The sequence below is a fragment of the Haliotis cracherodii genome, unplaced genomic scaffold (genome assembly GCF_022045235.1).
Source record: "Haliotis cracherodii isolate W230 unplaced genomic scaffold, xgHalCrac1.p SCAF_14, whole genome shotgun sequence".
Taxonomy (NCBI): Eukaryota; Metazoa; Mollusca; class Gastropoda; order Lepetellida; family Haliotidae; genus Haliotis; species Haliotis cracherodii.
In genome coordinates this window covers 22805138-22831778 of record NW_027266269.1, presented here as the reverse complement: position 1 = coordinate 22831778, position 26641 = coordinate 22805138, and the positions used below count along the sequence as shown (strand labels likewise).

Sequence of the window (26641 nt, the reverse complement as noted above, 5' to 3'; positions counted from 1 at the left end):
GAATTCATAGTTATGTTTTCATCTTATTAATATAAGGGGGACACAGGGTCGTCGATGGGGCCGCAATTTGCTGTACAGAGTTCCATACCTTAGGCCTGTCAAAAATCCATGGTCGTGGGTTCGAATATCTTGTTTTGAAGCAGATTAACCATGTGAAAGTATGGGGAATAATATCTAAATCATTTTAAAGCAGTAATACTTCAAATACGTCAAAAGTTGAAACGTATGAATTTAATACTATTCAACGGTCCACCTTTAGAATTTAGGCGTCCGTTCCACAAAATAATCGTAGCGTTAAGGTTATCGCATCTCATATACTCTAACTTAGATCAACGACTGTCGTCGCGCTACCGTACGATCGCCTTGTGGAACGGGACCTTGAACCTCAAAGTTTACAATCACGTCACAATACCCGATGACGTCATTTGTGTTAGGAAAAAGATAGTACAGCTACTCACCAGCGTGTTATAAATAAAAAGAATAAACATTCCACATCCAACCCCAAACAGGAATCCCATAGGTGAGACTTTCATTTTCTCCTCTCAACAAGACGTCTCCGTGTAGCCACCAGGCGAATATCTATAAAAGAAACCGAAATGACGTTATATATATAAACATTGTTCTATCATGACGTCATTTCTGGAGATTCGAACATGCGCTCGCAACTTGATGACGTGGTAAATGTGACAACGTTATTTTTGAGAGGGAAGTATCTTGTGAGTTGTTTCCCTAATAATGTAGCTGAGCGACGTAGATAAATGCAATGCTTGAAAGATCGCATATGAAGTGAGAGCGATTTGACAATCTTTTCACAAACACCCTTAAAGAGGCTGTACGTAATGTTAAAAACTCGTTGTCGTTATTTACCGTACAATAAACCACTGCAGAGAGAATAAACCATTCGGGGCTGTTTATCAGTCAACAAAAGCAACTAAAGTATAGTATGATATTATGATTAGAATGCCTGTAAGAAGTAGTGTTTAAGAAAGGAATATTTGTAATTTAGTCCTGTTTATCAGATATGCGTTTAGTAGTAGTATTGTATAAAAAGAAGAATAAAAAAGAAAGCTTCCACCAAGACGAAAGAATACAGTGTATACAATTGTTCAATCAGAGGTTTTAAATGACAATGATAAATATCTGCTATGGCAGACTTGTGTGAGGAGGTAGAGCATGGTGTCCTTGTTCGCGCGCCTTTGTTCTATTCAGACTCCACAACATATACGATTACACTGACCCAGGCTGACCCTCCATGTCAGTTCTCCGTGAGATACTGACGCCATAGCTAGTATGTCTCCCAGACCATACAGTGTGCGAGCTTAGCCTCAATTTGGTAATGGATATCTTTTCCCGTAAAAACCAAGCCTCGTTCTCAAGTGCGACCTACAAACAGTAAATAAAATTTGCTAGCAGATGACATATTCACTCTATTGACCTTTTTCACACTTCGGTACTTCCGGTTTGAAAGCAAGGCTTGGAGAGCATCGCTGCTTCTGCAGGTAGTGTCAACACACAGCAAGTAATGGCTCACTGTTCTGTCGCAATCTGTACGAGCGATCGGAGAAAAGCAGTTTCTTCGGAATTGTCTTTTTTCAATTTTCCTAAAGACAAGCATCTCAGGAGGAAATGGATCGCAGCCAAACGTCGAGATGTGACCAAATCCTTCCAGGTGAGCAGCCTGTCAGTAGTGGTACATGTGTCGAATCACGAAAAATGTTTATCGTCAGTTCACAAGAAGTCCGACTAATTTGTTGCATACAATGATACCACAAAATTATATTTCACTAAAAAATGACAAGAACATCGTGTTCTAGGTAATAATAATAATAATAATAATAATAATAATAATAATAATAATAATAATTGTTTACATGTAATTTCAAAATCTACTTCAATATTTCGAGCCATTCTTCACCGATGAGCTCTTGACAACTTCACCACACGATGAGTGAATGGGTTGACATAAACAGACAGCAAACCTAATGTTATGTAAAAAATGTATTATTTATTTAAATGTTGATAATCTGGGGAAATATTTACTTGAATGCAATGCCAGTAAGTAACACTGACACAATAGTCGACCTTATACTTGAGAAATAGTTATGTAATAAATATTTGTGGTTTGGGCCCTAGGCCTATAGATCTATATTGACTAAGCATGTCTGTCTCTATGGCTGCCTGAAAAAAAATGTAAATATTATTTTGATTAAAGGATACTACAGGGTAATGAAATGTTATGGTTATGGTCGTTTTGCTATCCTGCAAGTCAGGTTTATTTTCAGCAATCCTTGTACTGAAAATGTTCATACATTAAGGTCATATACAGGTAACGTCTACCTTATGTATGCTACTTTTAACATTTTATGGCCATAGATTTTGTAACAATGGTTATCTACATATATGTTTTTATACAGCTTCACTATTTTGAATAATAGAAACTTAATAACATTGTTAAATATTTTATTGATGTTAATTTATTTTTGTTCCAGATTGGTCGCAATATTACTTTTGTATGCTCTAACCACTTCAAGCAATGTGAAATTAAAAGAGGTCTGGGAGGGCACAAAAAGAGGCTTGTTCCAGGAGCTGTTCCATGTATTTTTAGATGGAAAAGTGCCACAAAGAGTAGACCAACCAACAAGTTCCAGGACAGAAGGTATTGATTTGACTATCTCTTATTATCATATCAATTATTACATATAATATACAGTTCACTAAAATAGTTGTAATCATAATTTGTCATGACATTAATATTTTATTTAATCATTCATTTCTATTCCAGTGCATGTACTGTACAGTGTGTGACACTGTAAATGTATTATAATTATAATAATGTATAAATATATTATTATTATAATAATGGCAGTATTGCTCCCAGACCTGGCGGGTAGCCAGGTGCGCGGAAGCTATGTCCGATTTTATAAAACTGATTTAACTTCGAAATTTTACTGCATCCGCCATCTTTGTTTATTTGACTTGACTATTGTCATTGACTTATTACATTTCTTTGTGTGAGTGTTGTCCAAAATGCACCCAATTGCTTAAAATGCAATCAAAAGTATAAAATATTTATGTGAACCCCCAAAAGTTTTCCTCTTTTTGAGGGAAAACCTGCACACATCCCTGATAATATATTTTATGGTACCAAAATTACTATTCTAGGATATGCTTTATTTACGAGGGAATATGAAATGTTCCGTGACTTACACTTTTCAGGTTGGATAGCATGGACTGTGTACCAACAATGCCTACACCAGCTGACACTGCAGATCTGGCTTCGACTACGGCCAATGACCCGACCCAAACATCTACTCCCCACCCAACAGCAGATCATGATTACCATGAGAAACAACACGCCACAACTGAAGAAAAATTAGCTTCTGCACATGCAGAGATAAAACGCTTACAAAATTGTGTAAATGTTCAGTCTGCAAAATTAATTTCTATAAGGCGTTTCGCTACCAGTCCTGTGGACATCAATTTTTATACATGTTTTGCTGATTTCAATGAGCTAGATCATTTTTTTCAGTGGCTCTATCCTACTGCTTCAAAGATGCAAACCTGGACACAGTTTCAGAGAGGCACTGATGTTGACAAACTACACTGTGGATTTCCATGTTCTTTGTCATTGTTTGACCAGTTATTTGTGTTTCTCATTAGAGTAATACAAGGTTACCCTGAAACACACTTGGCACATCTGTTTAATGTCAGTGTTTCAACTATTTGTAGAATAACTATTACATGGGCCAATTATCTGTATTTTTTGCTTTGATGTGTATGCATTTGGCCCTCTAGAGAAATGATAAATGAAAGAATGCCAACAGAATTTAAATGTTCTTATCCTGCAACACGGGTTATTGTTGACTGTGCTGAATTGAAATGACAAAAGCCAACCTCTAGGGTTGTAAATTCAGAAATGTTTTCGCATTATAAAACCCACACCACTATGAAAGCATTGATTGGTATTGCTCCCCATGGGCCAATTACTTTTATCAGTTCACTTTATGAAGGATGTATTTCTGATAAGGAAATAACCAAACAGAGTGGTCTCTTGTCATTGTTAGAGGTAGGCGATGAAGTTATGGCTGACAAAGGGTTTTTGATTGATGATCTTCTTCAGTCTACTGGTGCTCACTTGATTATCCCCCCTTCCTCTCAAAATCAAATGATTATCGGTCTTCTAGAAAGGATGTAGAAATCACAGGAAATATCCAGACTACGTATACATGTGGAGAGAGCTATCAGAAGAGTGAAGGAATACCTTATTTTTGATGGCATAATTCCATTAAACATTGTAGGATCTGTAAATCAAATTTGGACTGTTTGCTGTCTATTATCAAATTTCAGGGTTCTCTTTTTTAAGTGATGCAAAGAGAAAACTTATGAAACATAACATGGCTAATGCCTCTGTACCGAGAGTCTGGTGACTTTGGACCATTACTTGAACCATGTCATCATGGTGTGTCATCTTGATAATTACTCATTAAACAGAAATGTGATAATTGTTTACTGGTACATTACTTCAATATGGTATATTATGCAATCAGTTTTGCAAGTTCTTGTGTCATAGTTGAATGGCATGGTAATGGGAGAGTGGAAACATCTTTATTTCCTTGTATTATTAATACATTCATGCTGAAACAGTGCAACTAAAGTTTTCAAAACTGAAGAATTTCAATACCATAAAAATTTGATCATTCATGAATATGTGTGTACATATCTTACCATGGTTACATGTCTAACACATTAATTGTCAATGTCTCATGTCAGAGAAGTGAAGAAATTCACCCTTCATGAAACACATAAATTACAATGTCACTTGGCTGATATATGAATCACATCATAACCCGATTACTAATGTAAAACTTCATTACCCATAAAAATAGACATTTACGGGTTGATATGTCAGTAGAGTCTGTCTGGTTTCCAAATGTACAAGCTACTTGGCAAATTACTTTCCATTCATTACATCAGTCAACTTGCCTCTTACTGATAATATTGTTTAGATTTTACCAAGGATGTTATTTATGAAATAGTTGAAGTAAAACAGATCCAACCTGGTTTTCATTTCATTGCAAAATTCTTCATTGAAATATATTCTCTCCAAGTGGTAATCATCTTTGCACCAAACAAAGAAATCGACCCACCTGGCCCCAGTGAGTAACATTTGACCCATTACTTGATGATAATGCTGGAATGTTTCTTTGAGCTTGTATGTACCTTGAGATGTTAACTTAAGGTAGTTGATATTTGATATGGATTGTGCAGTGGAACATTTGATTTCTAGCAAACCCCAAGGGTCACTCTCAGATGGGTCATATACCCGCCTGTCTGGTGAAGTGGCTAGATATGGACATGTATGGTTAATGACAATTCCACAAGCATGGACATTAAGCATCTGCAGCCTTGAATATGCCTCTCCAGCAGAGTCCTCATTCTCCATGCCATACTTCATAGCCTCAGTTTGTCTTTTGGATTTCAGTAGAGTCACACAAATGTTCAAAATTATCTTGTCTGGTATGCACAAATTTAAAGTTACTTGAAGATAGGCGATGTGCCTTAAGTTTAAACCACTTCTTTTGCTCACATTGATCTTGTGTTTCCTTCTCGTATAAAGCACTCTGTCTTGATGAAACTGACAGTCCATCGAGAAATGTTTGTTGGTTTGATGTAAGTGGGACATTCAGTTTGCTTTTAATATCAGGCGTTACAAAAGGTGGGGGAAAGGGGTGTGAATGGTTTATGATATGACTTTTGTTTATGTTTGATATAGGAGGCTGTTGAAGTGAAAAGGTTGAACCTTTGGGAACTTGACCAAACGCAGATGGTACAAGATCTATATCATTCATATTCGGAATGATTGATGAGAACTGATTAGCCTTAGGATTTTGTCCACAAATGTTTTTTAGAGTGGAAGAAAATTCATTATGGTTGATGTCTTTGGGCAAGGGATTGTATAGAATAGACCTCAAACCATCAAGGCGTCTCTTTTTTAAAGGGACAGGTTTCGCATTGGAAGATGATGAGTGAGTAAGTGTAGGAGAAGCAGAGGAAGTGTTAGTAGAGGCAGCAGATGTAGTTGAGGCAGCAGATGTAGTAGAGGCAGCAGATGAAGTAGGGGCAGTAGAAGAGGTAGTATCTGTTGATGACTTAGATGTAACAGATCCACTGGCAGGTGTTTTTATTTTTTTAACAGTGATTTGGTCTACCTTTTTGACAAAAAAGGACTTTACTTCTTTGTGGAACATGCCATGTCTGTGGCAGCGATGTTTTTGACAATGCAGGTGGCACTGTTTTTAAGTCAAGGGATTCATAGTGTTGTAACAAATACAGTAAACCAATCACGTGATTAGATTTGCCCTGGCCAGATTCACAATTACATGAAGTCGGCTCATTGAGAGTTGAATCGGTTGTATTGATCCAGATCTGAAAAATATCATTGGTACTCTATTGTTATTATTGTTTTATGTGGTAATATCTGCTCAGTGTAATAGCACTTTTTTCTTATGAGGATTAATTGGCCTTGTCCAATTATAACCATGACTTGAAAATAATTATGCAGGGAACCCAGTTATCTTTTCTTAGCCCTGAGCATACTAAAGGTTTCTTCACTAAATTGATTGTTCTTCAAGGTGTGGGTTTTCAATAAATGAGAATTTTAATTATCTTTCCATCAAAAAGTACTTTATTTTCACAGCCACAATTGTTATAAATGTATCTTAACGAGAAAATATGAAACAATTTATTGAGTACAAAAACACAATTTCCCTTCGGTTTTATTCACCTTCATGTGATAAGGAGTTTCATTCTTTTTTATTGACTTGAAGCTTCGAGCTCTGCAAACTGCTCCATCAGGCTGAGGAGATACTATAATCATAAAAGTAATTGAATATCCTGCCTGTTATAATCATGATAATATCAATGTATATAATTGATTTAGAACAGGTCTGTAAAATAAACCCATGTATACAATTTATATCATTCTTAGTTGTATTTAATTTGCCTGTATGTGTTTACTTTTAGTCTGACTCATGTTACCATAAAATGGTGAGTTATTACACATATACTTCTTTGGATTTATGTGAATGTTGATGGGTCACACAGCAGATCATATGGACACATATTACTCAAATGTGGAGGGCAATAGAACATTATATGAGCTCCCTGGTAATGTTTAACACTGAACATGAATGGTACACTATGTACAGTGAAAAACAAAATTGATGGAAAACTGTGAAACGAATCTTTACTTAAGGTGAGTTGCTGCTGGTTCTTAGGCTTATGATGATGAAGGGACTTTTTCACAAGTACCACACGTTTTCTTTGAGGTTACAACAAATGTGAGTATAAATTTATGTTTTGATAGGTGAATGCACATAACAGAAGAAAGTATTATTTCAGCCAGAGACCATAAAATATGGTATCTGCTTCAGCCTATGTGACATATGAGAAGTCATACAAATCATACAGTGATCAACGCAGCAATATATATTTTTTATCTTTAAATTTCAGTTTTACACATACTGTTATATTACTCATTTCATGTTTCACAACACCCAATATTTTTTAATGATTTTTCATTGCTACTACAGTAGGAAGCTATTCACCACGTTTTTTTGTTTCGGAAAATATTTATACTTCAGGTGGAATGTAAACAATGAAAAAAATCCGATTATTCATTTCAAAAGCTGTTCTTATTTGGACTCATATCAATAAGAAAACAAATCGAAACAACTTCACAGCCAAATTAAAGTGTTGTTTATTGTTTACTAAACAATGTGATGTAATGATTATCCAATCAACAATACTAGGTGTCACATGTATTATAAAAACCGCAAGATGTGTGTTTTTGGAGGACTTTCATAAGATAATATTAAACGGAAAAATCACTTCCGGGTTGCCGACACAACCAAGCCCCTACCTTCAACATCGAATATGTATCCCTCGCAAAAATTGCCATAGGCTCTTTTTAATTCTTTTCTGGGGACTTTTGCAATTTGGTTTACCCAAGTTTCAAGAAAACCGGGTCTTATGACCGGAACACAGATTAAATTTTTGGTCCACTCAGTCTTCGCGCTCAAATTTGTGGAAGCCATTTCGATACTGATTCCTTGACACGGAAGCACCGAATGCTCTCCAAGCCTCGTTTTCGATCCAAGATGGCGAAAGTGTGAAAAAGGTCAATAGTCTCTGTCAATAGAGGTTTCTACTGAAACAACTTTTTAGTACTTTTATTAGTTTTCCATGTTACGAAATATGTTCACTGGATATTAATGCTTTTCACCTGGATAATAAGGTTTATTCATTTCATGATGAGGATCATCTTTTTTAAAATTGTCCCAACTGTATGCATACCTGAGGTGAGGTGAGGTGAAATTTGGTTTAACGTCGCGTCCAAGATTATTGCACTTATATAGCGACGTGCATGCACGTGTGTGTGTGTGTGTGTGTGGCTGCTTGTACTAGTCCGGACTGATATCGATTTATAGTGCTAGCTCACTGAGATACCATGCCGCAGTTTAACATGAATACACCACTCAGACACAGTATACTGACTCCGAGCCGACCAGTCCTTGTTTTAGCCCCTTAATGTCGAGCGCCAGACAGGGTAACAACAAGTACCATCTTTTAACGTCTTTTGGCATGACGCGGCTGGGGATCGAACCCCGGACCTTCCGTCTCCGGGCGGACGCTGTATGCATACCTGACAGGGACGACATGGGCTACCATAATGATACGATGTCTTACATTTTTTCTCAGGAGGAATACCATTATTTCTTCTTTTGTTTCTATTCTTTCTGACTTTTTGGATGATGGCATAAATGCAAATACATTCACAAGATGCAAAATTCTACAAGCGTTTAAAGTTCCATATCATATTATTGCAAACACAAGCCTTATTGGTACAAATGTACTCTTGATATTTTTACTTGAAATATCATTAGTTTTAGAGGCGCCAGAATTCCAATATGTCCATACCTTTCTTGACAAATCTCCAGTGGTGTCACTTGGAAGTTGCATCATGATAAATAGTTAGTAAGAGACTGGTATTCCAAGTGAGTGCCAAGAAACATGACAGTTGAAACACACAATTTAGCCATTAAACTCAGCATTAAAATGCAATAGCCAAGGTATAATCCAAAAGTAATCCACTACAACAGTGACAGTAGTATACTGCTACAACAGACGATAGGTTTGAGCCAATCATTTTACTGATAGAGGTCACGTAACTAAAATCTTGACTACTTCCGGTGCTGTGAAGGGTTACTTTCCCTAATTAAAACTAACAAACCAATACATAATTGAGATTTAAGTTCTGATTTATCTAAGCGCTAATGTCTGTTCAGTGTGATAACACTATGTCCAGACAGCTTAAGACAGAAAGAACCAAATGTCAAACACCACAACCTGTAAGCAATCAGTTTAGACCCCTGACATACAAATTAGACAATCAATGACAAATAAGTCAACACAAATTTAAACAAACGGTGTGAAGCTGCCCTAAAGTAATATATCTGTCACTAGAATGTGATGCTCTCAGTAAGGTGCCAGATGTATTTATGCTTCTGGCCGCTCTGTGTGGGACTTAGTCACTTCGAGGGGAAAACTGGGAACTGTCTTTTATCCAATTAAAAACATGTTTACAGTTGTAGCTCCTCCTATTTGAAGTTGGATATAGTAAGCTTTGTGATCAGTGATTGCAGGAAACATAGGAATTGGCCCCTCCTCCCTTTAAGATAGATGGAACCCATATTTTTGTGAATGACTTCTACCCTGTAAGAGAATATTTTGAGGTCACGTGACTTCAGGAAACATGTTCTCACAGCCTCTACAGTGCATGAGTGGGTTATATTTTAATAAATTGACAAATGTGGAAATGGGAAATATGTGAAAACATTACATGTTCATATAAGATTTGTAATAAAAGGTTTATATGAGGTAGGCGTAGAGCCCAGGATTTTTCACTTCCTGTGACAGAGGTTGTGACGTCACTATGGGGTCTTTAGGGTTGAATCTATTTATAGCCTGTGCGAAAGCGAGGCTTGGTTTTCATCTATAAGCGGTAACACAGGCTGAGCTCGCACACTGATAGAGAATCGTTTAGAATGAATCCAAATCAAGTCTAGAACGATTTCCTCACTTCTAGCCCTGAAAGTAAGCATTGTTCTGGGCTCCTTTGAATTTCATTTTGTAGATACACATCTTTAACTACGACATTTTGTTTGATCCACTGACACTGCCCCTGCTGAAGCTATTTATAGCTCGAACACAAATGTCGAATTGTCGCCCATTGTCAATACATCGATCACAAGTGAGGCTAGCATATCGTTATCGTTGATGCCGCGCTGCACTATAATATAAAGTATAATCAAGTTGATTGGTATAGGTGCATTACTACAATGAACATGTGCATGATCATGCACTCAGTAACATCAAATACTATTATTTTATTGTGTGATGAATTTAAGTGGACCAGTGGTAACATGTGATATTAATGTTCAATCAATATCTTTCCTGGTTGGTCCATCCACGTCTACCAAATATAAATAATAAATTCAAAAGGAGCACAGAACAATTCGCAACTTCACGGGTGGCCCAGTCGCCTAAGGCGCTGCGAAACCTATGATTGTGGGTTCGAATCCCGCTTCGCCCCAATTATGTTTCAAGGTTTGTCAGCACCATACCCGTGCTCTTGGGTTTCACCGAAGTGGTAAACGTCTGAGACCTGCATCACTTCGGGCTTTCCTCCCACATTAAGCTGACACGCTGTGATATAACTGGAATACTGTTAAAAGCGGCGCTAAACCCATCTCACTGTAGCTGAGGCAATCCAGACTTTCCCCATCATTCCATTATTCTCCTGGGTCTATGTCACAGCTCACACCTCACAATAATAATTCCCGATCCCATTCCACCCCCGTCGGAGCTCCTGTCCGTTACAGCCGCTGGCTTTTGGTTATATCCTCTAACATGGCCAACTCTGCTCTAAAGTAAACAAGAACCTAATCCGCGAGGGGTCCTTTATCATCCCTATTTGACTGCTTGTAAACATCAAATATATCACCTCACAGCTGGTTAATTCTGCTTAATATTCGAAACAGAGTGAGTGAGTTGGTACTACATATGTATAATATGGTTGTTTATGACTGCAGTGCTCCATTTTTAAGGAAACTTGTGTTCACGTCGTTCTCAGTAATATTCCAGTGATATGACGGCGGTCTGGTGTGTAAGATTAAATGCAACTTGAATTTTGACTCTTGAAAGTTGTACATTTTCCGCAAATAATTATCACATGCAGAATGCAGTATATAAAGTGCAATATACTGTTACAGTATATCATATGCTGGATACAGTGTGGTTGGTTGGTTTGTTGTTTAACGCCGCACTCAGCAAAATTCCAGCTATATGATGGCGGTCTGTAAATAATCGAGTCTGGACCAGACAATCCAGTGATTAATATTACGAGCATCGATCTACGCAATTGGGATCAATGACATGCATCAACCAAGTCAGCGAGCCTGACCACCCGATCCCGTTAGTCGCCTTTTACGACAAGCATAGTCACCTTTTATGGCAAGCATTGGTTGCTGAAGACCTATTCTACCCGGGAATCTTCTCGGGTCGGATACAGTGTGTCGCGTGCTCGGCGCTGGGCAGTAGCATACATTTCCTGGCCCTCTCGCTTCAGCAAACACCTGATGCAGAGGGGTGGTTTTACGAGGTCATGTCTGTCTACTATATGCTCCAGTGGGCAGAAAATGCTCGGATCTGAGCAGAGATTGTGGAGTTTCAAGTTACAAAATGACATTGCATAAACAGGCTCAGTGCTGGTCCTTATGCACAGGGGCCTTTAGACTAACATCTAGTCCCTGACGGTGAACATATCGTATAGAAAAAAATCAGTGGTTCAGTTATCTTAATAAAAATATAATAAAAAGGAGCCCGGTGACTCTCTTCATTTTCAGATACTGATTCTGATACTGCAGTCATCTAGACTTACCAAACATTATAGACTTGCATGGGCTGTATTTGATATATATTTGTATCAGGGTCTGTAAGACAGACTAAGGGGCCTTGGGAAGGTGGATCTTTAAGCTTTCCTCACACAATTAAGCTGACACGCCGTGATATGACTGGAATACTGTTAAAAGCGGCGTTAAACCCAACTCACTCACTCACTCACTCACTCACTCACTCATAATGTCAAGCTTCAATTGTAAAATGTTCATTTCCATTTTGCAATATTATGTTTAACTGTAATTAGGGAGAAGGCGGTAATAAGTGGTGCACATGTGCCCAATCACTTTGTCTTTTTGGAAATTAAAATATGTTTAATAACATGCACGCAGCTGTATTGCCTTGGACGTATGTGAGAAGACTAGTTGTCAATGTATTAGGATCATACACCACACCTATTTGCAGATATAGAGTTAATATTAATGAGTGAGTGAGTGAGTTGGGTTTAACGTGGGAGGAAAGCCGGAAGTAACGCAGGTCGTTTACAACGAGAACGGGTATGGTGCTGACAAACCTAAAAACATAATCGGGGCAAACCGGGATTCGAACCCACAATCATAGGTTTCTGGCGTGCCCAGGGGACGCAACTCTGCACAGCGAATCACGGCGCCTCAGACACCAGGGCCACCCGTGCCCCCTTAATATTAATGAACGGGCGAGGAATTATATTTCCGGGGTGAACTTAGCATTTACAGTTTCGAGCCTTGGGACCCCAGTTTCGAGTGACTTATTTATATTATTACATAACTACATCCTCTTTGGTCATATAAGCGAGGCGATCCTTTGAATATCACAGGTTTCCATTCGCGTGTAAAAAGTCATTTCTATTGCACAAGGAGGCCGATGGAATATTAGTCCTCCAAATATTTCAAATAAACAGGGAGCACGGGTGGCCTAGTCGTCTGATGCGCCGCGATTCGCTGTGCAGAGTTTCTTGGGCACGCCAGAAACCTATGATTGTGGGTTCGAATTCCGGTTCGCCCCGATTATGTTTCTAGGTTTGTCAGCACCATACCCGTTCTCGTTGTAAACGACCTGCGTTACTTCCGGCTTTCCTCCCACGTTAAACCCAACTCACTCACTCACCCAGGGGGGGGGGGGGGCAGGAAAAAGTTGTTTGTAGAATTGTCGTTCTTTGCAAGATGCCCCAAACTGCCCCATTGTCACTACCCTGCTGTGGACCATTCGTCACCACTCACTCCTTTCCGTAACCTGAAAGAAGACTCGTCCCCCTATCGATGAAAGTTATGTGCGCAATTACGAGGCATTGCCTAAAAGTCCGGCCGGGCCGGGCCAAGACGGGCCAAAGTGTTACTGGCTAATTACTTCATTATCGACGATCATACCTACATATAATTGATGCAACATACACACATGACATTAATGAACAATCACCAAACAAAACAGTGCACCATAAATAAGTAATTCGGAGTAAATCGCTTGAAAACCAGAAAGTGGAGCAGTGTGTAAGCGTCGCTGATCTTGGTAACATGTAAAAAAGCAATCGTTAAACGAAATAAGATTTGAAACGTATCAAATACTTCTAGCTATCGTGATACAACATTCCATCTGTGCGCATAATGTTTATATTTATAGGAACGTTCTATATATCAGTAAATACCACTTTAAAATGTCACTGATGGTCGTTTTTCAAGCAGACACGTTGGTTAAAGTAGACCTCTTCTCCCTAAACTCTCAACAGTCACACAGGTGTTCGGTCCGACTTGGCCCGGGCTGTCAAAATCAACTTTAAACTTACATATGTATCATCAAATGGATTCACATCTATAAACTAGTATACTATCTACCTAAATACCACTTTATAGTGTCTCAGATCGCTGTACTTAAAGAAAACAAGGGGCTCAAAGTGAAGCATTTTTACTGTATTTTCTGAAGAAAATCTCTGTCAGAAGTGTTCGGTCCGACTTGGCCCGGGCTGTCTAAATCAACTTAAACTTCACAGATGTATCATCAAATGGATTCACATCTTTAGATTAATATTATATCCACCTATAAACCACTTTATAGTGTCTCAGATCGCTGTAATTAACGAAAACAAGGTGCTCAAAGTGAAGCCCTTTTCCCTCTACATTCTCAACATAGTCTCTATCAGAAGTGTTTGTCTTGTGTTGGATCCGACTTGGCCCGGGCGGTCAAAATCAACTTTAAACACACAGACGTATCTTCAATGTATTTACATCTATAGATTAGTGTTATATCTACCTAAATACCACTTTATAGTGTCACGGTACATCGTATTTAAAGAAAACAAGGGGCTCAAAGTGAAGTATTTTTACTGTATTTTCTTAAGAAATTCTATGTCAGAAGTGTTCGCGTATTTTTGTGCTTAAGTCACTTGGACATTGTTTAGCTTCATGAACTGTTCATAAGAAACATGTCAGACAGCTTTGACATCATTGATGACTTAGTCTTATGAGATGTGTAAACCTTAGGGGAAATGAGTCTCAAGTAAATACAGAAACAGAGGGTCTAAAATTGCCACAGTGTTGGGCCCGAAAGTCTATTTAGGATTTAAATTGAGATTAAGGAAGTAGAGGGTAGAGGGAGAACAAGATAACAATTTTTAACAAAAACTACCTGCCAAACAAGTGCTAGTTCGTTCGTATCGGTTATCCGTCACAAACTATGATGAACGCATAGTGTGTTCGATGAAGGAACTACAGCCCTTCAGATCTTTGTTTACTGAATACACCTTGACCTATGTTCAGTGATATAATTTATTAAGATATTGAAGCTACATGGCCTCCCATAATTTCGAGGAAATGTCCTGGCTATACTTTAAGGTTTCGTGCTCAACTAATATATATGAATGTATATGATGTCTCACCTTGATGTACTTTAATAATGCAATTCGACAAAGAACATGTACAGATGCCTCGACAGCATTTTTGGCAGTGAACTACTAATACAGGTAAACATGGCTATTAATGCTCCTGTGTGTCAGGTTGCCCCAACCTCGCCGTCACATCTGTACACAAAGCAAGTGCATAGTCTAAACTAGGCTACACTGCATTTCTTTAGCCGTTTACAAATGCCTCGACAACATTTTCCACACATGAATGACTTCAACCTTGGCTCTCAACTATTAATGATCATGTGTGCTCATGTGTGTCAGGTTGCCCCAACCTCGCCGTAACATCTGTACACAAAACTAGGCTACATATGCATTTCTTCAGCCGTTTCAATAACATGCTGTGTTAGTCTGTACAGCACAATGTATTTTATTAGTAATTGGTAGATCCTTCATATTTTTGCCATTCATTTCACATATGCCTCGGTAGAATTGAGGTAGGGGAAGGACTTCTGGTCAGTTAACAAGGCATTTAGATATCCAGAAACTCGTTTATCCACACAACATCTTAGAAAATTGTCCGGATAAGCGAGGTTCGACTGTATAGCGCGTGATACATGACAAAACAGATGTGTTAGGACCTGATTCGCACTTGCTGAAGGGATACCAATGGACCCTGATCATAATACATTGGTTGCTTATTATTATTATTATTATTATCATTATTATTAAACATATTGTATTGCCCCAAAAGACCAAGGGATTGGGCACAAGTGCAGCACTTATTATCACCTTCTCCCTATATACAGTTATACATAATATTGCCTAATGAAAATTAACAATTTACAGTTGAAGCATCACATTGTGGAAACATAGTGCGCAATATAAATTTATATTCAGTGCTCATATGAAGGATATGTACAATGTGCTGGAAAGTGAAGACAATGTGCATCTCATACATATGCTAATATTATACATGTTAGTGTTGTATATAGATTTAACAATATTAATGATTAACAGTTTGGAAACAATAATATGCTAGCTACTGAATCTGTTAGTCGTTTCTATAAATTTGTGTACAGACAAGAATATTTTTGTATTCAGGAAAACATCTAAGCTTGGATCACAAAAAGAATACAAATTTGTATACGAGTTTTTTGTCCTCCAAGATTATCGATAGTTGTCAGTAATGTCTCCCTAATATCATCATATAAGGTACATTGGAAGAAGAAATGGAATGAATTTTCACAAGGAGCTCCGCATTTACAGGAAATAGTATCAGATAATTAACACGAAACAGGTTGGAATTTAGTGTGCTACAATTGTGGCTCAATCTAGTGTGCAATATGTTTGTAGATCTCTCACCGCAATTATAGTGCATAGGTGGTGATGTAGGCTGCTCAGATGCGACAGCTTTAAAATAAGATATTGACGGACTATCCCTGATTCCTGATGATAGATTATTCCATTGGCCTAATGTATCTATAATATAAGACCTTTTAAACGTAGATGCCCGTGAAAATGGAACTACAAAATCATGGCGTTTCTGAGATTATAACTGACCTTCTGTGACACAGCTGGTGGTATAAGATCAGTTACATATGAAGGACATGGCTTATTTATTATTGTATACATAGTTACAAGTTTGTTGCCGTTTCTTCTATACGCTTATATACATATGTATCCACGTCACACACACCTAGAACAAGTACACTTATTTGAATATTACTAATATTACATGAATGTTACTGAGCAGTCAGTTAGAGTTTATATCTTTGCACTTAATCAGCAACATTAAAATTTAAATTAAAAAAAAAACACTACAGGTAACTGCCCACACTGCAAACAACTAGAAACCCCAGAACACTGCACACACTACCTAACACATCGAACCACATTACAAACCACCCTCAATCTTAGCAAGGCTCTAACTCTAAGAAAATACAGTAAAAATTCTTTACTTTGAGCCCCTTGTTTTCTTTAAATACGATGTACCTTGACGTTATAAAGTAGTATATAGGAAGATATAGCACTAATCTATAGATGTAAACACATTTGAAGATACGTCTGTGTGTTTAAAGTTGATTTTGAGAATGTAGAGGGAAAAGGGCTTCACTTTGAGCCCCTTGTTTTCTTTAAATACGATGTACCGTGACATTATAAAGTGGTATGTAGGTAGATATAGCACTAATCCATAGATGTAAACACATTTGAAGATACGTCTGTGTGTTTAAAGTTGATTTTGACCGCCCGGGCCTAGTCGGACCCAACACAAGACAAACACTTCTGATAGAGATTATGTTGAGAATGTAGAGGGAAAAGGGCTTCACTTTGAGCCCCTTGTTTTCTTTAAATACGATGTACCGTGACATTATAAAGTGGTATGTAGGTAGATATAGCACTAATCCATAGATGTAAACACATTTGAAGATACGTCTGTGTGTTTAAAGTTGATTTTGACCGCCCGGGCCTAGTCGGACCCAACACAAGCAAAACACTTCTGATAGAGACTATGTTGAGAATGTAGAGGGAAAAGGGCTTCACTTTGAGCCCCTTGTTTTCTTTAAGTACAGCGATCTGAGACACTATAAAGTAGTCTTTAGGTGGATATAATACTAATCTATAGATGTGAATCCATTTGATGATACATCTGTGAGGTTTAAGTTGATTTAGACAGCCCGGGCCAAGTCGGACCGAACACTTCTAACAGAGATTTTCTTAAGAAAATGCAGTAGAAATGCTTCACTTCGAGCCCCTTGTTTTCTTTAAATACGATGTACAGTCACATTATAAAGTGGTTTGTAGGTAGATATAACACTAATCTATAGATGTAAACACATTTGAAGATACATCTGTGTGTTTAAAGTTGATATTGACCGCCCGGGCCAAGTCGGACCCAACACAAGACAAACACTTCTGATAGAGACTATGTTGAGAATGTAGAGGAAAAAGGGCTTCACTTTTGAGCGGCGTGTTTGCTACTGCAATATGAGTCACTAAAGTGTTATATAGGTAGATATGATATTATAATTAGTCTATAGATGTAAAGTATGTGTTGTATTTTTAGAAGCGCTTTGACAGTTATTAACACGTGTCGTGTCAGTCCTATGACATTCGCGAATATCCACTTGCAGAAAACATCCTGTGTTGGTTTAACATGAATTAGTAAAGGTTAATTAGGTATGCCAAACACGTTAATTAATGAAAGAAGAGTAGTCAAAACACTGTCATTTCGAATTCCTGCCCAGGACATCACACCCCTGCACGCTAAGGTCGGTGAGAAACCTTCTCATCAAAGTAAAGACACAGTCAAGACACTGACTTTTCGGTATGAACTCTCGGTATGTAGCTATAATTATTATTAAACAGTTTTTGATTTAACTTATGTCTTGCATCTAAAAATATACCCAAGACACAGTTAAATTAATGTGGTCAATCATACTGTATAATTCCGCATGTCGCGATGTGCTTTAAATTGCATTACTCAACGAGTTGTGAATTATTTTAGGTAGGCCCGTTTGCGCTAAATAGCCATGAGAGGGGAACGAGTCGCTTTTCGGCTTGTCACGGAATAACACGAGTTGGTCACGAATGGCAGTGGACAAGATTATCAGCAAGACGTCACATTATTCTCATGGAATACGCCTTGTTCTGTGCTACTGATTATACTCTGGGACTGAAACAATGCTGAAGATGTATATTTACCTTACAGAAACTTGTGCCTCGAATGAAAATGTCCCTGGAGTCCACGCTCGTCCAAACCTGTTAGAAAGCACGGCAAGGCGTCAGTTGCTGAAATTAAAGGGGCACTGATCTAACGCCATTCCCCGGATTGGTTGTTGCCTTTGTTATTGATTTTTCCCCCGTGAGTACCCGGATGATACGCAAAGCAACTGAGCATGACCAGAGACTGGGCTACCGTCTGCAAGGACAGCTAAATAAACTTGGAGGCTGGAGGCAATATTTGTTTTACACATTTTTGAATAAACACTGATTGGTTAAATGTGATCTATAAAGATTCGACAAAGGGCGCATGTTAATTAATTTCTTCAGCCTAAACAAACAGACAAAAAGAACGGCGGAGCTCATCGGAAGTCGTCATTTGGAAATACCCCAGATGGTTATAGTTTAATACTAAAAAAAAGTATCCATGCATTGAAAGCATTTTCGGATTTCGGATTGCGTCGATAATACGATTACTACTCCCTTGTTGTCATCCATTTTTCTCGTATAACCCTACACTTGTGTATTTGTCGTCATTCACTTGATGCTCAGTTAATGAATTTATTACAGGTACAATTAGTGGTAGCACCACTTAGATTACCTGACAAAGGTTCTCATTTGGCATTTATTGTGTCTGGGGTAATTATTCAATCTAAATCCAGGTTTGAAGTGAGGTGAAATGTGCGTTATGTAATATGCACGTGGCAGACCAGCAAGAGATGAATGATCAGTTGATTTACTTTTTTTGATAAATCAACGGATCGTTCCTAGTCATCAAAGGATTAACAGAAAATACGTTGATTGATTAATCACTGTTATCTTGCACAGTGGATATGTCAAAAGTGAGTGTTTACATGTCTAGGTTACTAAAACAAAGGGAATACACTCATATCATGGCGTGAAGTGCCGATGTAAAAACAACATACTTTGTTCAAAGGGTTAACTGATAATACGTTGATTGGTTGCTCATTGTTATCAAACTCAATGGGTTTTTTAGGAACCGTGGACGTAATGAAAATAGTTGTCACGTGGCCTTCCTCAGCCAACCCTTGAGACTTGACACCAATGTGAAACACCTGAAACAATCCAAGTGATCAGTTGAGAAACGAACACTGGTTATAATATCCCGAAACGATATATATCTTTTAGAATATTTGATAGTTACAGAGACACGTGACATCGAATAAGTTATTTTGTATAGCTGCAGATGAGTGGGATATTATTCCTTTGTGTGGCTATTCACGGATACATTCCTCGAACAAGGAAGCTGCCTATTTATACACATAAATTTGGTAAGTTGTAATTATGGTATTTGCATTTGGTTTTCCTTCATTTGAACCGATTCGTTCTTGTTTCTCTACGTCTTGGTTGGGAAATTCTTCAATGCGCGATAGACGTTGTTTTCACAGGTCATTTCCTTCGTAAGCGTGTATAGATTACCGTCAATTTGTAAAATGTAATTCTCTCAGGCAATTTATAACATGTGTAAATGTTTCAGTCATTTTGACTAAAAAATCTGTCCAGATTGATTAAGACGATCAAAAGGGCCTACAAACATCACAACAGATTATTGTGTAGGATTAGAAGCCAAACAACATAGAAATGAACTTTTCAACGTAACATTTTCAGTCTCTTGGTGATGACATTGAACATCAAAATGTTTGGAATTAGTTATCATAATAATACAGATGGAAATGTTTTTCAGTCACTTTGTAAAATAACTGAATATTTAGGCGTTTAATAAATATGTTACACATTTTGACAGTAAAAAAAATATACACACTATAAAAAAAGCAATGCTCAGATGAAATATTTACTTTGTGTTGCAAGTCAAAATAGCGTAAACGAAAATCGCAAAATTACCAAGCAAGTGACTTATCAAAACTTCGTCACCCTTACCGATGCTACCCACAAAGATACCTACATTTCCTTATTATCTGGAAAACTGTATTTCATTTTGTTGATCAATGTGACCATACGCCCTTATTACTACCGGTATCCATAAAAGTGACTAATGCGCTTACGAATGGCGCAACAGAGGTCGCAAGCTAGTCTAGATTTCTGCTCTACATCCGGGTACTCACTGGGAAAAAACAAAAACAAAGGCAACAACCAGTCCCGGGGAATTGCGTTAGATCAGTGCCCCTTTAACGCGCTGTTTGGCGCATACATACAAATATCTAGTAACATTATCGCTGCAGTGGAATTAATAGAGGGTGACCGTGAACACTGCACAATGTATGCTTGAAATTTAACTTTTTTGTTAAGTCTAAAACTTTCTTCTCTGGATATGTAAATAAGTAGTAAAGGTAATGGGGGTTCTGGACCACTTCCACTGGAGCCAGATTTATGTACCTATACCACCACTACAGAGGGAATTTTTTATGTGTAAATGATTACGCGATTCAACGATAGTCATGAGATTCAGCTAGATTGTCTCTAGCTCACCACCACCTGGAGTCAATCAATGCTTCTATAATATAATTTTTTATAGGTAATAGGGGTTCTGGACCACTTCCACTGGAGCCAGATTTATATACCTATACCACCACTACAGGGGGAATTGTTTATGCAAAAATGATGATGCGATTCATCGATAGTCATGAGTTGTATTAAAAGAAACATCTATATTAATTAATAATGAATAAAATTTACTATAGCCCACGAGGATATTGGAAAGGTATAGGAGCTAAGGCTAAGGTATCTAAAGATGTGGCCAAGGATTGGTTAAAGAAACAAGCGATGTGGCAAATATATTTACCGGCACCGCGTTATATACCGAGGAAGAAGTTTGATATTTTTACAACGAATGAAGTTCATCAGGCTGACCTCTTGTTTCTTCCCCACGATAACATAAGACGTAAAACGTATAATTACACTTTAACTGTAGTGGATGTGGCTAGTCGATACAAAGAGGCTGAGCCATTAACCTCGAAAGATTCACTGAGACGCATAAATAAACGCGGACAAATAAAATAGCCTAAGCTATTTCAAGTAGATCCTGGTCGTGAATTTATGGGATCGGTAACTTAACTGTTAACAAAGCACGATGTCGAAATCAGGCGTGGTGAAAAAGAGGCCAAACGAGGTCAAGCTATTGTCAAAAGATTTAACAGGACATTAGCGGAACGTTTGTTTGGCTATCAGTATGGGATCGAAATGAAATACGAATGATTAAGATCAACCGAATGGGTGACATGATTATCAGCTGTTGTATAAACGCTGAATAATGAAGTAACGAGATTAATCCAGAAGAAACAATCCGATTCGATTAAAGTGAAATCCGTGACTTCAGAATCTTCAGCTCTGAGGAGAGGCAAAGAACAAAAACTTCCAGATAGAGTAAGCGTAGGATATTTATACCAGCCCGGTGAACTCGAAGGAGGCCTACGTCGTGCAACCGATCCAATTTGGTCCCTTAAGACATATAACATTAGTCGATTGGTTATGAAAGAAGGAGAGCCTTTTCTTTATTATCTTAAAGATAGACCGGGCAGGGCATTTGTAGAGAAGAGTTGCTCATAGTTCCCAACAGTACAGTATTACCGCCCTAAGTAACCATAAGCGTAGGTAGTTACACCATCCTTATCAATCCTTCTCTTTGTATCTAAGGGGGATAACGATGTCTTGTTCATTCTTAATCCATATATCCTATGATTGTAACTTCTTAAAGAGTTCATCTCATGTTTGAATGTTCTACCGTTGAATAATTCTTCTTTATACTGTTCGTGTTTGATATGCTTTTTTACCACATACTTCTTAACAAACTTAGCTTTTCTTATCTCTCCATTATCAGACTTCTTTATAGAATACATCTTAGGTCTTAATCAGACATACTCCGCTATAGGGGTCCCAGCACATTCATACTTCATCTTACCTAACATCTTTTTATTTACTACGCTGTGCAATGGATTATCTTTAGGGTAATCGCTCGTGTCGTACATATCTATTTTTTCTGCCATATCTTTATACACATCCTCGGTTTGTATTTCCATCAACAAAGAATCTGTGTCGGTATATAACACCTCGCATCTATGGCCGTATTGCTTCTTAAGTTCGTTGTAATAAAAGTCATACATTAAGTGTTTTGACAAGTCGAATTTTATATTACTCTTCTGCATATGCAACGCGACTAAGTCGTGTCCTGAGTCTTACTTCCTCATTAGATCTGACTAATTTAACATCAACACGCTTCCTTAGATTCGCCATAGTTTTACCAAATACTGAGTTATTCATGAGCTTATATAGATTCTTTTCAAAATCGCTGGTAGCTATCTTTCTTAAATCTGTGTTCAGCCTTATATAGGGCTCCATCCAAGGGCTTTGATAAAACTTTAGAACTCTGTGTATTTTCTTTAGTTTCATACCTAATGATAGATATAACTGGAGAATTCTGTAGTGAACTATATATTTTGTCTTATCCATCAAATTTGGTACGAGTTTTTCTACGTTAGGTAACCTTGTATAAGCCATCAAGGAGTGTTGATATTCCAACATCCAATCTTTATTCACCATTAATCTTTCGGGAGCTAGCGGATAACTGTTATGGTCTTTATGTAACGAATTTGGATATTCCATGTCAACTTCTAGTATGTACCCTTTATTCGCATCATTCACATTGATATCATCCACTTCCATATCATCGACCCACTCAAAACCACCCATGGGTAAAGGTTGACTCATAGCCCATCCATACAAATTGTTAGCGTCAAAAAATATATGTGCGTGTCGGGTTTACTCGGATCACATCCTTCCACTAATTTGTTATAAGCCTTTTCGCTACCATCGATATACCACCTCTTAATCCTTTCTCAATAAATAAGTGCATATCGTAATCGGTGAGTTGTTTTAGTTCTACGCTGGTCTTCTTCAACAATGCATCCCACGATAGTCCGGGACTGGAATAGTACCATGCCGGGCCCAAACCGTATTGTTTTAAACATGTCTTTCTAAATGTCTTGAATATATCAGCGAATAACAGTACATCGGTTTTTAAGTACAGATCGTGATAATCACCTAAATTCTTACAACCTAATTTATCCCACACCGTGAGAGCGTGTTCATAATCAGCATCTGTTATTTTAGATTCTGTTAAGTTACTATAGAATGATTCAAGGGGTGGTAATTTAGTTTCGTCGAATCTAGACCAATCATCCATATATTCGTAAGGATATACACCTTTTCTCAGCAACAAATGACATGTTAACCTATCAGTATATTGATTTGTTATCGCAAAGTCATCGGGATTGTTCGCATTAGCTAAATTGTCCAGGGAAGATAACAGAAACTGTACGGAGTCTATGAATCTAAGCCCATTACTTTGCTTTATTCTGGCTTTCCCATCCTTGTCCGTATAATGTATAGTTTTAGTCAACTAGAATTATATGTATTTTTCCATATTATTAGGAATGCACGTTAAGCCACCATCGGTCTTTGAGATAGCTTGCATAATGAGATCCTCTAAGGTTATGAGACACAACGGGGATGGGTATTGTTTGAGAATTAATTTTTAGTTTCAAGTTACACTCATTATGCGCGGCTCCCCGATAATTACCCGTGACGTGGCAATGATCTCTTACGGAATCCCAATTCAGGGGTTTATTACAAACATGACAACTCGTTGACCTCTTATAAGCCCTCCAATCATCCCTCGTCATACACATGGGTTTCTTACACGATAAATTTTCCCTGATTATTCTCTCTTCATTTTGTAGATATTCTAGGAACTTTCCCGCTGCATTGGGACCTCTGTAAATCACGGGAGTGTTTGTTTTCTCATCATACCTTACAACTATATATCCAAACCCACAAGGAATATGTTCTTGAGTTTTGTACGTAAAACTACTATCTTGATTATTATCTTGATTATTTTCTATAGGTTTGATAAGCACTTCAAAGTCGGCGTATCTCCACTGGTGATTTATTGATTAGCAGTCAGAGTGACTCGCTCGCTCGCCCGCCCTAACTAGGTCATCACCACACCAGTCAACCCAAATATTATGAATATGACCTCGCGGTTTTTCTGAGGCTCTGACGGTGTATAAAACTGACTCATTGTTTGGTTTTGGCATTGGGTCAAGTTTTTTCCCATAAACGATGAAGTATTCATGCATGGCAGATTCAACATCCTTAAACGTTTGAAATGAATGTCCCTGTCTACGCAGTTCTTCATGAATAAAATCTAATCTCTCTATTCTCCGTCTGGTCCATTGTGACTGGGCTGCTTCGAGTTGTTCTAATGCTTTATTATGTCTTTTACGCTCCTCTTCAACTTTCGAAAATCATCATACCGATATCATAACCATTAAAATCTAGCTTGGGTGGTGTGGCTTTAGTAATCATTTTGGCCATATGGGCATAGCCAATGCCCAAGCCGCTGATCAACGCTAAATGATACAGATGGTAAAATGTTGGTAAACGCAACGTAACTGGAGTAGTCATGCTTCTTATAGCATTATATGAGGGCTAACCTCTAATTGAACTTGTTGTGACATTGGGGGTGACGTTTTCTCTTCTCCGGTCTTATTAAACAACCATACCGCCGCTAGAGCAACAACTCCTACTAGTGCCCAAGTTTTAATCGGATCAATATTTGAATTATGCATTAGTTTCGCCAGCCCGCCCTTTCTACCAGCCGCAATATTTTTTGGGTTCTTCCTCGTCACTCTGGCTTCCTCATTCACACGTTGTGCAATCGGGGTTATTATTTCCTTGTTCACAATCTGTGGTGTTTCCGCAATCTGTTGTGGTGTCACTTGAGTCTCCATTATTATTAAGTGGGCACGAATGTTTAAATTGACAATACCTAGCCGTTATTAAAGCTGTGGTGAGTGGAGCTAAGAACATTCCATTTCTATGATCACTCACAGCTCACTGAGCTTATAGCGTGTTCGATGAATGGGTCTTTCTCGAGAGATTCGCATAAATACATGCGATGTTCTGCCGGGATAGGAAGAAACGTACTAGCTACGACTGTGTATAGTTGTAATGTAGCCGACCCTATCGTTTTAGTCATGGTAGCTCCCAGTCTAGACTCGTAACGCGCATACAGTTTTTTAATCTCTTCGTCGGTCATGTTATCAATTTTTTCGATGGTATAATTTTCCCCAAAATATTGGGAACATTTTCCACAGGCTGCCAAAGCAGCGAGTCTTTCTCTATGTTTATCTAAAGATTTATCTGACATAGTTTCTGGCTCATCTTTGAGCATTTGTTCGATGAGTTCGTCGCATTCCATAATGTAATACCTAAGGAGATATTTAAGTCTAACATAATATAATATGCCATATCCAATACAGCATATAATAATAAACTGTTGCGAAAGAATGATGATTTCAAGCCACATTATGTCATAATAACCGCTAATGTTCAATTTATCGTATTTTTGCTATATTTGCTATAATTTTGCTATATATTTGCTATAATTCTGCCACATTTTCCTATAATTTTCCTATATTTGCTATATATTTGCTATAATTTTGCCACATTTTACCATATTTTTGCTATAAATTTGCCACATTTTGCTAAGCAATTGCATAAGCAGCTGTTTGATTGGTTTTTAATACGAGTTTACAGTGCTTCGTTGCCGCTAACAGTTTTCTGACTTTATCTCATTCGGGCTTGGTATAAATAACATCATTTTCGCGTAGACATTCCTCGAAAAGAATCTCCGTCTTTGCAATGAAACAGGGCTACCCATTTGGTCTGCTCTCTAAGATCTTTCAGGACAGAGTTTTTTTGAGTAAGTACCCAAACGCTATGCTGAGTTTGTCTTCCGGAGAATGCTAAATACGAAAGCATATCTTTCATTTTTGTGAGTTCTTTACTCGCGCTGCAATCGTCTATTACGAAAAGGGTTGATTCTCCTTCGTATTTTTCCTGACATACTCGTAAACAGTCTTGTAAACGATCGCCCGGATCGACTCTGTGTACCCCGTCGTCATTCATTACCCAATCTCTCGATAGGTATGTTTTATTAACGCTTATAGTCGGGCACAGAATAATAATATGCTCGAAAACGTCCGGATAATGACTTTGTAAAATATCTAGAATAAAAGCTGTTTTTTCCACAGCCCGTTTGCACGCATA

General features: G+C 37.9%; 1 protein-coding gene across 2 annotated transcripts in view; it reads right to left on the bottom strand.

The window, feature by feature from the left end:
• LOC139461106 (probable methyltransferase-like protein 24) overlaps nt 1–18684 on the bottom strand; it is a 39717-nt gene extending 21033 nt beyond the window's left edge. Inside the window, exons 1-3 of one of the 2 annotated variants that reach the window (XM_071242637.1) lie at nt 18536–18684; nt 6785–6867; nt 459–579 (exon numbers count right to left, since the gene is read on the bottom strand). In XM_071242637.1, coding sequence (XP_071098738.1) covers nt 459–533 — 75 coding nt within the window. In that variant the 5' untranslated portion in view covers nt 534–579; nt 6785–6867; nt 18536–18684. The remainder of the gene's footprint in view (nt 1–458; nt 580–6784; nt 6868–18535) is intronic. The other variant, XM_071242636.1, reaches the window with a different exon arrangement.
• Nucleotides 18685–26641: the final 7957 nt, after the last annotated feature.